Source organism: Schistocerca nitens, chromosome 4 (assembly GCF_023898315.1).
Source record: "Schistocerca nitens isolate TAMUIC-IGC-003100 chromosome 4, iqSchNite1.1, whole genome shotgun sequence".
Lineage (NCBI taxonomy): Eukaryota > Metazoa > Arthropoda > Insecta > Orthoptera > Acrididae > Schistocerca > Schistocerca nitens.
This window is the reverse complement of record NC_064617.1, coordinates 387734933-387753105: the sequence shown is the minus strand read 5'-3', so window position 1 is coordinate 387753105 and position 18173 is coordinate 387734933. Positions and strand designations below refer to the sequence as shown.

The 18173-nt window shown below is 39.8% G+C and overlaps 1 protein-coding gene across 1 annotated transcript in view; it reads right to left on the bottom strand.

The window, feature by feature from the left end:
- Positions 1 to 18173, bottom strand: part of LOC126251874 (choline transporter-like protein 1) — a 502309-nt gene that overhangs the window by 12029 nt on the left and 472107 nt on the right. The window contains exons 12-16 of the mRNA XM_049952563.1: positions 12514 to 12620; positions 7413 to 7669; positions 6859 to 7025; positions 5616 to 5708; positions 5430 to 5522 (exon numbers count right to left, since the gene is read on the bottom strand). Coding sequence (XP_049808520.1) covers positions 5430 to 5522; positions 5616 to 5708; positions 6859 to 7025; positions 7413 to 7669; positions 12514 to 12620 — 717 coding nt within the window. The remainder of the gene's footprint in view (positions 1 to 5429; positions 5523 to 5615; positions 5709 to 6858; positions 7026 to 7412; positions 7670 to 12513; positions 12621 to 18173) is intronic.

Below are 18173 nucleotides of genomic sequence, written 5' to 3'. Positions count from 1 at the left end.
ACCCAATCATCTTGGCCACCCCATTGTAGCTGGTTACCAAGCCTCCACAGAACGTATCTCTGCCTACGTAGATCAACACCTTCAACCCATTACATGCAATCTCCCATCCTTCATCAAAGACACCAACCACTTTCTCAAACGCCTGGAATCCTTACCCAATCTGTTACCCCCGGAAACCATCCTTGTAACCATTGATGCCACTTCCTTATACACAAATATTCCGCATGTCCAGGGCCTCGTTGCGATGGAGCACTTCCTTTCACGCCGATCACCTGCCACCCTACCTAAAACCTCTTTCCTCATTACCTTAGCCAGCTTCATCCTGACCCACAACTTCTTCACTTTCGAAGGCCACACATACCAACAATTAAAGGGAACAGCCATGGGTACCAGGATGGCCCCCTCGTACGCCAACCTATTTATGGGTCACTTAGAGGAAGCCTTCTTGGTCACCCAGGCCTGCCAACCCAAAGTTTGGTACAGATTTATTGATGACATCTTCATGATCTGGATTCACAGTGAAGAAGAACTCCAGAATTTCCTCACCAACCTCAACTCCTTTGGTTCCATCAGATTCACCTGGTCCTACTCCAAATCCCATGCCACTTTCCTTGACGTTGACCTCCATCTGTCCAATGGCCAGCTTCACACGTCCGTCCACATCAAACCCACCAACAAGCAACAGTACCTCCATTATGACAGCTGCCACCCATTCCACATCAAACGGTCCCTTCCCTACACCCTAGGTCTTCATGGCAAACGAATCTGCTCCAGTCTGGAATCCCTGAACCATTACACCAACAACCTGAAAAAAGCTTTCGCATCCCGCAACTACCCTCCCGACCTGGTACAGAAGCAAATAACCAGAGCCACTTCCTCATCCCCTCAAACCCAGAACCTCCCACAGAAGAACCCCAAAAGTGCCCCACTTGTGACAGGATACTTTCCGGGACTGGATCAGACTCTGAATGTGGCTTTCCAGCAGGGATACGACTTCCTCAAATCCTGCCCTGAAATGAGATCCATCCTTCATGAAATCCTCCCCACTCCACCAAGAGTGTCTTTCCGCTGTCCACCTAACCTTCGTAACCTCTTAGTTCATCCCTATGAAATCCCCAAACCACCTTCCCTACCCTCTGGCTCCTACCCTTGTAACCGCCCCTGGTGTAAAACCTGTCACACGCACCCTCCCACCACCACCTACTCCAGTCCTGTAACCCGGAAGGTGTACACAATCAAAGGCAGAGCCACGTGTGAAAGCACCCACGTGATTTACCAACTGACCTGCCTACACTGTGAAGCTTTCTATGTGGGAACGACCAGCAACAAACTGTCCATTCGCATGAATGGACACAGACAGACAGTGTTTGTTGGTAATGAGGATCACCCTGTGGCTAAACATGCCTTGGTGCACGGCCAGCACATCTTGGCACAGTGTTACACCGTCCGGGTTATCTGGATACTTCCCACTAACACCAACCTGTCAGAACTCCGGAGATGGGAACTTGCTCTTCAGTATATCCTCTCTTCTCGTTACCCACCACGCCTCAACCTCCGCTAATTTCAAGTTGCCACCGCTCATACCTCACCTGTCATTCAACAACATCTTTGCCTCTGTACTTCCGCCTCGACTGACATCTCTGCCCAAACTCTTTACCTTTACAAATGTCTGCTTGTGTCTGTGTATGTGCGGATGGATATGTGTGTGTGTGTGTGAGTGTATACCTGTCCTTTTTTCCCCCTAAGGTAAGTCTTTCCGCTCCCGGGATTGGAATGACTCCTTACCCTTTCCCTTAAAACCCACATCCTTTCGTCTTTCCCTTTCCTTCCCTTCATCAGGAAGATGAAGCAACCGTTGGTTGCGAAAGCTTGAATTTTGTGTGTATGTTTGTGTGTCTATCAACCTGCCAGCGCTTTCGTTTGGTAAGTCACATCATCTTTGTTTTTAGATATATTTTTCCCACGTGGAATGTTTCCCTCTATTATATTTATAATGTAAATGGATAGATAAAAAGTCTACTGACCGAGCGGCGGCAGGAGAACACATACATAAAAGGGTTGACTTGTATACACTTTTGGAGCCAGTGGATGCTTCCTCTGGCAGAAGAGTTGGATGAGAAGGAAGAGGGGTAAAGGAATAGGACTGGAGAGATTTACAGAAAGGGAGACAGTTCAGAAAAGTCACCTAGAACCCTGGGTCAGGGTGGACTTACTGGACGGGATGAGATGGAAAGTGTGATTGTTGGGGACTACACCAGATGAGATTTTAAAATCCGAGAGCGCAAAGGCGGAAGACAGAGTAATATCCAGGACAGAGATTACTCCTAAAACATCATGCACAAGTTTAAAAGAGTGAAAAGCTAAGTGCATTGTATGTAACAGACGCGGGAGGAGGGACGGTGAAAAATAGACAGGTAAGAAAATGAAAAATGTAGAAAACTAAAATGGAGTGAAGTAAGGAGTAGTTACTGTGAAGAAATGCTGAGATGGAAGGAATTAACATAAATTAAGGCCAGGTGGGTGGCAGAACCAAGGACATGTTGTAGTGCTAGTTCTCACCTGCAGAGTTCTGAGAAACTGGTGTCTGGGGGAAGAGTCCAGATGGCTTGAGTTTTGAAACAGACACCGAGGTCATGACCATCATGTTATTCGAGCGTGCTCTGCAACAGGACATTGTGTGTTGCCGGTATACACTCTCTGCCTATGCCCATTCATCCTGACTGATAACAGGGTGGTGGTCATGCCAATGTAAGAAGCCAAATACCGTTTACATAACAGCTGGTATATGATGTGTCATTTCATAGGTGGCTCTCCCTTTAATAGTATATGTTTTGCCAATTTCAGGCCTGCAATAGATGGTGGTAGGAGAGTGCACATGGCAACTCCTGCAGCAGGGATGGTCACAGGGGTAGGAGCCACAGAGTAGGTAGATGGGTGCAGAAGGAACTTATGGTCTGACAAGGATGTTGCGGAGATTGGAAGGGCGATGAAAAGCTATTCTAGGTGTGGTGGGCAAAGTCTCAGACAGAATGGATCTCATTTCAGGGCATTATTTTAGGAAGACATGGCCTTGTAGAAGTAATACATTCAAGATCACGATAATGCTGTGTAACAAGTGCTGTGCTTCGAAGTTGTTTTTTGGAGGGGTCAGCAGTACCGGGATTGGATGTGATGCCCCGGGAAATATGCTTTTGAACTAGGCTCTTGGGATAATTACGTTCAGTGAAGGCTGAGATGAGAGTGATGGTGTACTACCGTAAAGATTCTGCACCCAAACGAATATGTTTACCTTGAATTCCAAAGCTGTATGGGAGGGAACATTTGAAATGGAAAGGATGGCAACTGTCAAAATGTAGGTATTGTTGTTTGTTTGTAGGCTTAATGTGGATGGAAGTGTGTAGCTGGTCTAGGGTGAGGATGAGATGAACATGATGGAAAGTGGCATGGGATTCAGAATAGGACCACGTGAAATTTAATTGGGAGAAGGTATTTAGAGATTCTAGAAATTTTAACAGATCAGCCTCACCATGAAGCCATACGGCAAAGATGTCATCTATGTACCTAAGCCAAACTAGGGGCTGAAGGCTTATGGATACTAGGAAAGCTCCCTCCAAGTGACCCATGGATAGTTTGGCATACGAAGGAGCCATCCTGGTTCCCATGGCCATACCCCTGATCTGTTTGTATGTCTGCCTCTCAAAGGTTAAGTAATTGTTAGTAAGTATAAAGTTGTTTAAGGCAAGCAAGAAGGATGTCAGAGGTTTGGAATCATGTATGCTTTGACTGAGGAAATGTTCAGCAGCAGACAGACCATGTTCAGGGCAGTTGTTGGTATAGAGGGAGATGGCATTAATGGTGACAGCAAGGTGTGTGGTGAAAGTGGGACAGGCACAGATTTCAGATGACATAGGAAATGGTTGGTATCTTTAATGTATGAGAGAAGTCTTTGGACTATGGGTTGCAGGTGTTGATCAACTAAGGAAGATATACGTTCAGTGGGTGCTTTGAAACCAGCAATTGTAGGACGGCCAGGATAATTGGGCTTGTGAATCTTAGGAAGAAGGTAAAAGATGGTGGTGTGTGGTTGGATGGGGTAAGAAGTTCTATGGATTGAGGTGTAAGTCCTTTTGAGGGGCCTGAGATTTTTAGGAGGGACTGCAGATCAGTCTGAATCACATGAATGGGATCTTCATATGGCAGATGGTGTATGTAGAGGTGTCAGACAGCTGGTGTAATCCTTCACTAACATACTCCTGTTGGCCAAGTACTGCAGTGGTGGATCCTTTGTCTGCTGGGAGGATAATGATGGAATCATCAGCTTTCAGGGAACATAGAGCCTGGAGTTCTACAGAGGACAGGTTAGGGCCATGTTTTAGAGACCTGTGGAAGGGTTGTGAAGCAATGCTGGATGTGAGAAATTCTTTGAAGGCTTGTAAGGGATGATTTTGAGGTAGTGGTGGTGGGTCAAGTTGGTTCCATCCATGACCCCAATTTGAGATGGCCATCTTCAAAGGCGGTGTTTATTTATAAAAATGGCTGTGAAATTAAATTAAAGCTGTTGTAACACAATGCAATGAGCAGAATGAAGGTTGCTACCAGAGACATTCTGTCAGATTGTTTAATTTGCTGCAGCCAAAAACAGAAGGCAGTCGACAGGAGATGTTCTGAAACATACTAACATGTCACAAAAACAACTAGGAAAGAAATCTTCTTTTTGCTAGAAAATAAAAATGCTTACTTCATATTTAATTAAGAATTCTGAAACAAAAAGTGCCATTAGATCAAACTTTACTAACAGCAGTCAGTTGTCTATAAAATTTATTTTCTATCTTTTCCATACAGTGGTTGCTTGTTTGAAAGCAACAAGAGAGCTATAATGATCCTGAAAAAATAGTACCATACCAGTAATAATAATCAAACAAACACTAGTGTAAAAGCCATGCTATTTATAACTTGAATCAGTGTCTATGAGTGAAATGATTAGAAAAGATTGTAAATAAATTTCTATATAAGAAAAAAATGACATAAGAAAAAATCTTTGCTCTAGTGCGAACATCTTCCTAAAGTCAGAATCAATCAGATTTGAAGGTGTTTTTAAGACATGGAAGGAAGTTGACTTTAGGATACTGGAATTTATCAACATGAAGATGCAGCTGGACACTAATACAGGCAATACACAGTATGTCAGGAAGTTATAAAATAATCAGTTTTTGTGCTACTAATTTATGAGCTACCACTATATCAGTTTAATGTAATTGTAATTGTATCCATCCAATTACATTACATTTTCAAAAATTGATTATTTGCATTACTGTATTAACTTAAGCTAACAATCAGTTCTTAAACAAGTAGGTTTAAGGACAACGTAGTGTAAAAACTTACCTACAGGATTAATGAATAGCTAATCAAATGATAATATTAAGACTCACCATCAAACCTCTGCTCATGAAGTATGGTCTGTTAATTCCATCATTGAGCTCACAGTCTTCACAGAAACAAATAAATATTGTGTCTATTGCCATCTGAAAGGATAAATAATAAAATCAGATGAGAACATTCACAATAGAAAAGATCAGAACAACAACATATTAATGTGCAGACTAAGTTGAGTTTACCTCATAGACAGTGATGAAGCAGTGTGCTACAAGGTAAGCAAACACTCCCGCAAGTGAAAGAGGCACCCACAAGTGCATAATTCCATCTTTGTGCTGAAAAAAAAAGTTTAATTCAAGAGGTAACTTTTAATTGAATCTTGTACAGGACATGTACTTTTTTATTTGGATGAGAGAAAACTTTATCCAATATGCCTGCACCTAACCTTGTTTGTCTTCTAACAGTTAACCGGTGCATGGATTACAGCAACAGAAACCAATGCCAGCAAAGGAAAAGCACTCTGTTGGACAACATTTTCTTTTTCTTTCAATAGTGACAGTTACATGAGATCCAGAACATCCATTTTTAAACGGTACAAAACATGACCTTTTAAATACATAATAGTGAGCTTACAAAACTTCTGGTGCATAACATCGCAAAGAAGGGTGGCCATCAGGAGAATTTCAGTGGAAACAGTACAGCAGAGAAGGTGGAGGCTCCAGAGTGAAAGACAGGGATATGGAAAAGAAGAATGGAGTAGGAAATCACTTGCACAGGTGGAGTGGATGAAGAAGGGTGCAATGGGATGGTAGTGGAAGTGGAGGTATAGGCAGTTTGAAGACAGGAAAGAAGTACCTTTTTACCAATGTTCCTGTTCTCAACCTATTTCACTCTCTAGCCCTCACATGAGACTCTCACATCCCCTGTTACTTTTGTACTCCACCCTAGTTTACTTTTTACTCCTTTCCCTTATCTCCTTATTGTAAAGCTGTCTCAAAGATAATAATGTTTATGACTTATTTCCTGTATTGCACCAGGAAGATCAAAGTGTGTCGGTCAGTTTCTGTAATGCCTAACTGAATTGCAGCTCTAATATTTTTTGTTTCTATGGCTATCTGAGAATAACTAAAGTGAGTCAAAACTGATAATAGCTATAAATAAGTGCATCATGAGTGTTGCTGCAAAGAAGTACTATAATTTCATGATGTCTGTGGTGGGGTTGTTACTTACTTTCCATTTGTGCCTTAAAAATTGTGTAAGTTAAACTATTAAGGTATTCTGCGAGAGAGTTGGGCTTTCAGTTAAAACACAAATTCAGAAATTTTTTATGGGGTTATTGGACCTCAGGTTATAGTAACATGAAGGAGTGCTGATAGTAGAGACACATTTCAGAAAATTTAGTCATTGCTAGATAGATACTTGATAGAATTCAGAGCTTCTTATGCATTAACATTTCAAAGCTTCTTATGCATTAACATTACTAACCTTCAACATCTGCACACCACACACCACAGTAGCTATGACAACCATTGCTTTTCCCAGGAACAATACAAAATCACCAACTGAATTTATAGCTGCAACCCTTAAGGCATTTGATGCCAAAAGTTTGAAAGCTTGTTTCCCAGCTTTACAGAAACTGTGTCCATGTATTGCTGAAAGGTAAACACAATGGTGAAAAAGTTAAAAGTTTTTGATTACATAAATTTTTATTGCTGACATTTAATTAGCTCACATAAAAAGGCCAAGCAGGTGCAAGTACATACACAGATATAAGCTAAAATTAATACAATAACAGAAAAACCTCAGTAATTAAAAGACAATAAGTACCAAATAGAGTGTTGGAAGTCTCTGCCTCAGCTTTCAAACTATCCCTTCTCAGGAAAAACACACACACACTCTATTGCTTTCTTATGTAGAAATACATGGGAATTTTTATGAGGCAGTTGGGGGGGAAAAGCCACAATTCATCCTCTAAAAAACTCATTTATAATGTGACTTATGCTACCACTTATGTATGGACACCATTTAAATTTGCTTACCTATTTCAATATAGGCATTCCTTGTAAGAAACTGGAGAATTTTCTCAAAGCAATACAAACAACATTGACAAGTCCTGAATATACATGTTGTTACTGCATTGTTGTGATTTTTTACTTTGGACTGAATGAATTTTAGGACTATACGTATCATCTGTATAATAGCAATGAGCAATGAACCCAGAGCAACTGAGCCTAGATGATACCTCACAAGATTACAAAAGCTTCGTATAATTGGTGTGCCCAAGTTCTGCTTATTCCTGAAAAATTAGAAGCATAAATGTTCACAATTCAAAAAGTGTTGCAGGCTCAAGAAAACTCAAGTAATAAACCTCAACTCATCAAAGCTGTTTTTCATAATACTTGTAAGTAATGAAGAGCTATAACTTGAGTTTTAACTGATATGTTTTTATTATTTATTGCAAATAAAGAAAGAAAATGTAAAAAAAAGAAAGAGCCTTGAATTTACCTATCTCGCTAAAAAATCATATTCATCATAAATAAATGACATGAACATTTATCTTTGTATTAAGAGTAGGTTTATCACAAAGTAATCAGTTGTAGCAAATATCGTATTTCAATTCTTTTTAAAATGGTGTTTCACAAAATACAAAGTATCTAAAAATGAGTGACAGAAAATTGTTTTGTTAAAATATATTACAATTTCATAATTTTTACTGTAATTTCATGAGTATTCTCCAACAGTTTCAGCTACAATAATAATCTAAACATTGTAGCAATCACTTATCTGGATCATAAAACAAGGAAAACAGATTCACTTTTGACCAGACTAGGTCTCTCAGAAATTTATGAAAATGAGACAGCAGATCAAACACCAAGAATCAGAATATATTATAAGACAACATGTTGGTCAAGAGAGAGAATAAGTTGCAATTACAAAACTCCACTAGCCAGCAAATTTAATGAGGTGAATTAGTTTCAACTCTATTCCAGAGAGTGGACTGTTCTATGATTTATAGATTCCTATTTCTGTGAAAAGAATGATGATGGAAATTTTAACTGGCTGCATTTTAGTAATTGACAAGCAAACTATGTATTGACAGGATATCTGCTATCTTTTCGGGGTAATGATAACATGAGTGTGGTACAAGTTTTAACATTTTGTGTTGTCAGAGAGAGGTTTAGTATATTACTAAGTACTTAGTTCATCCAACCTTACCGAGCGAGGTGGCGCAGTGGTTAGACACTGGACTCGTATTCGGGAGGATGACGGTTCAATCCTGCGTCCGGTCATCCTGATTTAGGTTTTCCGTGATTTCCCTAAATCACTCCAGGCAAATGCAAGGATTGTTCCTCTGAAAGGGAACGGCCGACTTCCTTCCCCATCCTTCCCTAATCCGATGAGACCAATGACCACGCTGTCTGGTCTCCTTCCCCAAACCAACCGACCAACCATCCAACCTTTTTCCAGTGATTAGCCAGACACATACATATACTGGACTTGGTTATGATAACTATCTTCTTTTTATTTTACCTATACTTATCTCATAATAAACTTATACACCCACTGAATCGACTTTTAACTTCCCATCCAACATATGATCACAATCAATCTTGAGAAGTAAATTGCTAGCATACAGTGATTTTTTGTATCTGTATTTACCAGCTCTGTTCCTGAGAAGAGCTGGGTATTGTTTTACGAAACAGTTTCTTTGTGGAGCATTATGTTACGAAAATCAAAACTACAATGATGTTAAGGAAATGCATTCATGCTTGCACTGGAATATGCAAAAGAAGATCATATCTGTGACAAAATGAGTATTTGTTTGTATCCGTGATAATGATCTCCAAGGATCATGCCAAAAGAATCTTTTTTATATGCATGTAAAATAAATTATTTTGCATGTACCATTAAGTATCTAGGAGAAATATAAATTTTAATTATGTGTAGATCCTATTGACTCAATAAACTTCTATAATTCTTTCCACTCATATCTTCAACAGCATTTTTAATTAATCATAACACTGTCAATGTGACTGTTTTATTATGTAATAGTAGTCTTTATTAAAATGGTGTAATGATCTCAGCTAAAGAGCTGTTGTAGTATTATATCAGTTTATTGTTGATTACAAATTAGTTGATTACAAATGAGTTCAACTCCCAATATCCACTACACCCTTCAATTCTATTTTGTTTTTCAGAGCCTGCACTGATATTTCATCAAATGCATGTTCTCTCAGCATTTCCCAGCTCTGGTGGACGTGACGGCTGGTTGAGATCTTAATGAACTGAATACTTGACCCAAGCCCTGTTTAAACTGAAACCAACATCCCTGTTTATTAATTTTTCTGATATCTCTATTTCAATAGATTCCTTAATTACACTGTCCAGAAAACTGGGCACTTGCATAACAATGACAGTCTTATAATATTTCATTTCATGATTATTTTTGATGCAGTGTTCAATGGTAACTGATTTACTTGGATGTTCTAGTTGGGGTGTTGCTTATGTTCTTTGCAACTCTCCCTCACTGTCTAATAGTCTGCCTGATGCAAGGCATGCCACATTCGCTTGGAATGTGGTATACACCTGGCTTTCAGAGACCTAAGTTGTCTTTAACATTACATAGAAGACTTTTAATCTTTGTTAACAGAAGTGAAATACACTGTATACCATGTTTCTATAGGAATCTATTGATCTTTTTGGATAATGGGGCAGCTTAAGGTAGATAAATGTTTTTGGCTGCTCATGCTGTCTCATTCTCAACCTCTTTCTCAAGTATTTTTGCTTTTGACTGCAATGCCTACTCAAGTCGACAATTTGAGTACCCATTTCTTCAGAACACTATTCATAGGTTTTGTAATTTTTTGGTGAGGCTGGTCTTGTCTGAAAGTGTTCAAACTCTATGGACCACAGTCTTTCGCACTGTTTTTTTTTTTTTTTTTTGGTTGGTAATGGCTCAGGGTGTGGAGATAATGATCAGTGGGGGTTTTCTACATACCCTATGATCCACGGATCCATTCAGTCTTCTCTTAAGTGATACACCAAGGAAAAGTAGCTGGCCCCCCTCTTTCTAGTTCCATTGCAAATTTTTTGTTAGGATGGATAGAGTTGAAATGTCCCAGGAACTCTTCAAGTTTTATAGAGGCCAAGTGGCCACACCACAAATGTGTTGTCCACATATCAACAGAAACACATTGGTTTGAACTTGGTGGATGCTAATGCCTTTGCTTCAAAGTGTTCCATGTATAGATATGCAATGGCAGACAATAACAGATTGCCCGTCATGCTGGGTTTGTTCATAATATTTTCTGACAAACAGAATGTGCCTAAAAGTACAGTAAAGAAACTGTAGAATTTTTTTCATGGTTAGTTCCAAGGACTTAAGAAATGGGATTCTTGTAAAGAATTGGACCACATTGAAACTGAGATGTTGTATAAAGTAACTGGAGTTCTGAGTGTGGTGTTTGCACTTCCCCACATAATTGCTGAGAATGTGTTTCAGGTACTTTGCCAGCTGGTACATAGGTGGACCAATATTACTAACTGTAAGTCTACAGGAATGCCTTCTTTGTGTACCTTAGGAAGTTCATAAGGCCATCGTAGCACAACTGCTCAAGTTCAACCTTAATGGCACTGTGGCAAATATGACTCACTGAACCATGTTGTTTTGCCAACCCATTGCCTCGAGCTTGCAGAAAGTGTAGCTGACATGTGAATATGGTGAACTGATGTCTAGCATTCATAAGATGTCACAAATTCTCTCTTATGCTAGTAGCAGGCTTGCACGGCACATAATCCTAGTGTCCATAGGTATATTAATATGGTATTTAATTTTGATGAACATAGGTACAGTTTCTTCATCTCAACACATTGTTAGAAAGCTCAGTGTATTGAGAAGTTAGCTTTTCTACTGGCACAGATTATGCAACTTGTGTACATTGTGGGCCATCTCCTACCCACAGAGTGAAGTGATGTGATCTTTCAGGTTTTCTCAGCATGATTAATGCTATACTTCCAAGTGTTCAGCTGAGTTATTTTTTCTATGTTATGCACAAAATTTCAGTGATGAACCCAGCTGTCTTTTTTCAGACAAGAGAATGTGTATATCATGATATATCAGTGTGGGCTCTGAGAAACAAAAGAGCATCAAAGGAGATAGAAGATATCAGGTACTGGCCTCACAGTCAGCTATAAATAGCAGTGAGAGACCAACATTCTGGACAGAATCCAGTAGTACACATAACAGAACAACTCGCAGCACCTGATGGAGATAATTGGGTTGGTCATCAAAATAGCATGTATAAAATGGAAACAACAGCTCAACTTAACAGCTGGAAATCAGTCACACTAAGAAAATATGAGAGATCAAAAATTTTCCATGGTATTCTCTTCCTTCTTCACTGACCCTAAGATCTTAGGATCCATTGGCTGTTGCCATTTTCAATTTTATTTTGCAACTCTCTATCTGTTTCAGCTGATATAACAGAGGTCACCAAACTTTTTGGACATCAGGTGCATGCCTGACAAAATGAAGAGTGTGGGCTGCATCATCATTCTGCACAATAATCTAGACACAATTATTTAAAACTGAACACTGTAAATTTAAGGAACATAGCAGCTAGGAGGTCTCCGAACATGTGACGATCTCCTAGTTTTCTAAATGTAGCATTTAAATTTAGTTTATATCACAATGTCACATATTCCATATTTTTTTGTCAGTCACATTCAAGTGCCATTGGCAGGCTGGCCGAACTGACATCACTGGTGGGATCCAGTGCATGGGCCTTAGTTTGGTGACACCTGATATGCAATTTTAAAAATGTTTGCAATATTTATAAACTATTTATTATGAGTACTTTACAGGTAAAAAAAGGGAAGAGAAGGAATTAAAAGGATAATAATTATAATTTTGCAATACATGTCACTGCTCAAAAGACATTAAGAAATAAGTGACATGACATTTATCGTGAAAGAAAACATCTTTCAAAATTATTTGCAACTTACATTTCACAATCAGAACCTGAAATTTATATAACATTAATTAAAATTATCTCTCACAAGCATGTATTCAATGCCAATAGCAAATTCATCAGAAATGATTTTCACTTAACCTCGATATGTAAGTGAAGAAACAATTACCGTGTAAAAAACCATGTTGCTACAGCACCAGCTATAACCATATGCTGACATCCAGTGCAAAACTGAGCAAACCACAGCACTGCAAACAGATTGTACCATCTTGTCACCTGCAAATTAACATAATTATAAATTTATAATTAGATTTGCCTCTATATTTATATTCTGATAGGGAATGTTGGGAATAAAGATAACTATTGTTTAGGGAAGAAACAGAGTTCCTTCATGGCTATTTCTTCCCTGCACTACTGGCACCCCTTTCATGCATCGCTTACTTTACTCTTGTGGCCTTAGTTTTCTGGCAAGGCACTAACTATGTAATTGGGATAGAACATTGTAGGTCATCTTTTGAGCTGACATTCTTCATGGTCAAAACCAAGCTATAAAAATAATTTTATCATAATATAAAAATTATTAACAATCTTCCAGATGATGATGTTTTTGCAGTGTCTGGCCCAAGGAATGGTTTGATGCAGCTCTTCATGCTAGTCTGTCCTATGGAAACCTCTTCATCTCTGCATACCCACCTCAATATCCACTCAGACCTGCTTACTGTTCTCAAGCCTTGGTCTTAGTTTACAATTTTTACATCCTCACATTTCCCCCCATTGCCAAACTGACAATTTCTTGATACCTCAGGATGTTTTCTATCAACCAATCTGTTCCTTTAGTGAAGTTGTGCCCCCTGTCTAATCTTCAGCATTCTCCTGTGGCACAATATTTCAAAAACCTTTATTTTCTTCTTCTTCGAACTGTTTACTGTTCATGTTTTACTTATGTACAAGACCTCACTCCAAATGAATATTTTCAAGAAATATTCCCTGGCACTTAAACAGACTACAGGAAAAATTAAATGGCTACCTACAGACTTCCAAGGATTTCATGAGTTAATTATCCTGAATGCACATTAGTACTCACTATTAGGTAAGAGATCTCCCATAATACTTCGTTGGATAAGTAATTCCTACTAAAAGCATTTGAGGTGAATGGAATGGGCATTCAGTGACCGTAGGCACAGATTTCATGGCACCTGAAATGTACCGGTAATAGTGACTTCGTTAATGCACTGGCTTCTAGTGTAGTCTATCAAAAATGAAACTGAACAATCAGATATTTTTGGTGTTTACTAGTATTGGATTAACATACCAGTGAGACAACCATGTCTTGCTTTGATAAATACACTGATGACACTATAGGAAAAGTAGTTACATAGATTTGGATGTGTTGGAGCTGGGCCTCAGCTATCCAATATTCTGGACAATACCTTTTGTGACCATAATAATTATGAAAAATACCATGCTATCACACAATATTGGTACAGAATGTATGTAATAGTGAACATTTACCAGTGTGTCTTCCATTAAAGCAAATCAAGCAGCACTCCTCTCAAGAAGTTAATGACTATGAGGGGCGCCTATTCAAATGTTCGTGGAGAAACTCTGTAGGTTTGCTGTGAAGATAATGTGGTATTGATCTTTTAAAAACAATTTCATGTATTCTTCCAGAGATGATGTAGCATCATGCTGCCAAATCAAACAATTGAAATGAGACTGAGATGCTGTGCAAATTGACAGGTCACGCCACATCTCATAGCCTTATCTTTGGGACATAGGGCATGTGGCTTGAGAATCAACAAGGCATGGACTTGGTATCAGGTGGCTGGTGTGAGCAGTGGCCAAGAGAGGTTGCGCTGAGGCACCCAGAACTATCAGTTTTGACTTTGGCACGTGTGTGGGACGTGAGGCCCCAGTTCCAGATCCTATGCTTCTTTGCCGATTTGTCTCCTGAACACACTGGACTTGTTTCTGAGGAGGACATGTAGAAGGCAACTCAGTGGACTGATGCGGGCACACACTGAGGGGAGCAAGCGGGAGGAAGCCATTTTTTGTACCACCTGTTTCACAGAACTATAGGAATTTTTTCTTCAGCTGACATCACACAAGACGTTCCCAGTGAGCACATTTGGAACTCTCATGTTTCTCAGACTAAGTTTAACTGAGGAAGTGTCATTTCTGAGTGGTGGCCATGCCTCAGTGTTTGGTGTTCTTAGATTCCCTCCTGCTGCAGTAAGAACCTCCGTTTTGGTCTTTACTCTGTGAATTAACTTAGTGAGGCATGTTGCCTCCCAGTTCATGCTCCAGCTCAGCGTCCTGACTTAGGATTTTGTGGTTGTCACCCATATACTGCCTCCAAATTTAAATGCAAAGGCCTGTGTTATCACACATGCTGTTTCTAACCACTTACTGGTGAGTCACGAACTTCTCTAGCTAAGCTTTTGGCAGTATTTACCCACACGAGCTGAGTTCTGCCCCATGTGCTGACACAGTGATCTGTTTCAGTTCTGAGCCAAGGGCATAATATTTGAATGGATCTGTTTCAGTTCTGAGCCAAGGGCATAATATTTGAATGGATCTGTTTCAGTTCTGAGCCAAGGGCATAATATCTGAATTTGGCTAATGGTTGGCATTTGAACTTATTCCGATCTACAGTGACCAAGTGGGTGGATGTTTTCCAACCTGTTAAATTTGTTGCTTCAGTTTGAGAGTTTTCTTATTAGAAATTACTCTGAATGCATCGCTGTCAATTTTTGTAGTATCTTTCAATGGTTCTATAATTGGTATGCAAATTTTGCAATTATCATGCCAGTATCCCGATATAATTGCTTTGGGCCTTATGGTGCTGCCTGACACGGCTGCCCTTATCTCTGCCCCCTTATTTCAACTTGTTAGTTATTTTGTATATCTGCATAGTCACATGTGTCTCCCATGTGTGTTCCACAAGGCGAGAGCCAGGAATTCTGAGCCATTTGAGCTGCTGACTGCCCTGAGTTCGGACCAGTGGTGGTGGACCTTCTGTATCAGTTGTCTTTTTATTAGGTTTTAAACAGGATTGGATGAAATTAAATTGGCCAGATCTTAGCTAAGTTGGCATCTGGAATCTTTTGGTAGTCTGATTTATCTGGAGACCTGGCTGAAAATGACTTACAAGTCCATGGCACCCTCCGTCGGACATGCTGGAATTCAATACAGTTTTGGCCCATTCTTAGCCTTGAGTTTCCACCCTCACAGGCACATGTTTGATCAGGTGCTGGAAGGTTTCTTGGGGAATGGCAGCCCATTCTTCATGGAGCGCTGCACTGAGGAGAGGTGTCGACATCAGTCGGTGAGGCCTGGCACGAAGTCAGCATTCCAAAACATCCCAAAGGTGTTCTATAGGCTTTAGGTCAGGACTCTGTGCAGGCCAGTCCATTACAGGGATGTTATTGATGTGCAACCCCTCCGCCATCCGCCATCCACCACAAGCTGTGCATTATAGACAGGTGCTCAATCATGTTGAAAGATGCAGTCGCTATACTGGAATTGCTGTTCAACAGTGGGAAGCAAGAAGGTGCTTAAAACATCAATGTAGGCCTTTGCTGTGATAGTACCATGCAAAACAACAAGGGGTGCAAGCCCTCTTCATGAAAAACACGACCACACCATAACACCACCGCCTCCAAATTTTACTGTTGGCACTTCACACGCTGGCAGATGACATTCACCAGGCATTCGCCATATCCACACTCTGCCATTGGATCACCACATTGTGTTCTGTGATTCGCCACTCCACACAACATTTTTCCACTGTTCAATCCTCCAATGTTTACACTCCTTACACCAAGCTAGGCATTGTTTGGCATTTACCGGCATTATGTGTGGCTTATGAGCAGCCACTCAACCATAAAATCTGTTTTCTCACCTCCCTCCTAACTGTCACAGTACTTGCAGTGGATCCTGATGCAGTTTGGAATTCCTGTATGATGGTCTGGATAGATGTCTGTCTATTACACATAACGACCCTCTTCAACTGTTGGCGGTCTCTGTCAGTCAACAGATGAAGTCGGCCTGTACACTTTAGTGCTGTACATGTCCCTTCACGTTTCCACTTCACTAACACATCGGAAACAGTGGCCCTAGGGATGTTTAGGAGTGTGGAAATCTCGCATATAGATGTATGATACAAGTGACACCCAGTCACTTGACCATGTTCAAAGCCCGTGAGTTCTGTGGAGCACCCCTTTCTGCTGTGTCACAACGTTTAATGACTACTGAGGTCACTGATATGGAGTACCTGGCAGCAGGTGGCAGCACAATGCACGTAATAAGAAAAAGCATGTTTTGGTGGTGTCTGGGCACTTTTGATCACATAATGTAACTTAAGTATTAATGTAGCTGGATTACTTTCACATTTAAATAATGGTGAATCTTTAACTGTTCTATTCAATTTCATACTCTGATCTTTGTTTGGTTAAATGTCTTTGTACGTTAACAAATGTTGTTCTGAAACTTGTCCATGTTGCAGGTTATGTTCATTCCCACCCTTTCCTAGTCCTTCCACCTGCAACCAATCAGACTCAGAATCTAGTGAAACACATAATTATAGTCATTGATACATAATAAAAAATCTGTTCCTATAATCTCCTTCCTTTTCAATTTTAGTGTAGAAAATAATTCATGTAATACGAATCTGCTCGTTACAATAGCTAGAAACCTTTACTAATAAAGATGAAAGTCAACAGTTTTATAGTGCAGAATAAGACAAAAATTTACTGTAAATTTCAGGTCCTACATCAGACAGGTTGTCCACTGTGGCATCTGATGGCCATTAAAATTGCAAAACCATGATGTTGGCTTGCAATAAATGTCAAATTGGCATGAACTGTATTACATGCCTGGCTTTTTAAATAATTAGCATTTCAGTGCAACAAAGCAAAGTAGGCAGGAATTAAGCTATCTACAATGTGTAGACTACTGGTCAAAAGTTTTTGATCACTTGTCACAACTATGGATTTTTGCTTAAAACATGGATTTCATTTTGAATATTCTATCATATCCCTGTCGTGATAATAAGACAAATATGAAACATGTAAAGTCTAAGTGCCTCTGTTGTGTATTTGACTGGCTGTTCACCTAGGATGGCACTGATGAATACCAGAACAGCACTGATGTGCCGTTACGTAAGACAGTTCCATTGGAATAGCTGATTTTATGTCACCTCCTATGTAGCAATCATTTGTATTTGTTTACAGTACATTGTGTGCGTGCACCAGTGTGTTTGTATATTGGATCAGGTTCATACTGTATTACCTCCTAATGGGATGGAAACAGAAGACTGGATTTGAAAAACATGCTGTAATTGTGGCTCTGCATGAGGAAGGCTATTCTACTCGGACAATAGCAACAAAAGTTGGTGTGGTGTATACACTGCAGCAGATCAAGCAAACTAGTGCCAACACAAGTGTTTCATGATCTGGAAGACCCTGAGTTACATCATACATGGAAGATCAGATCATTTGTGCACAGAGTATATATCAGATGTCTTGTACTGCACCCGAAATTCATGAAATTCATGTGGAAGTAAGTAGTATGCAAGTATCTCCGATCTCTCTCTCAACAGGACAACGGCCTTTTCATGAAAAAGCTTTAAAGGGAGATGTAGTTGACAAAAAACCTTTTTTATATGAATAGATTTCAGTGTGCAACAATGGTCCAAGGTGTTATTCACAGATGAATCTTAGTTTGAAATATCTGGAAGGCACTGTTGGATGTTTGTTCATCGACTTCATTGAGAATGTTTTATGACTGTGATGGCAATGGTGAAGCACGGTGGAAGTTCAGTAACAG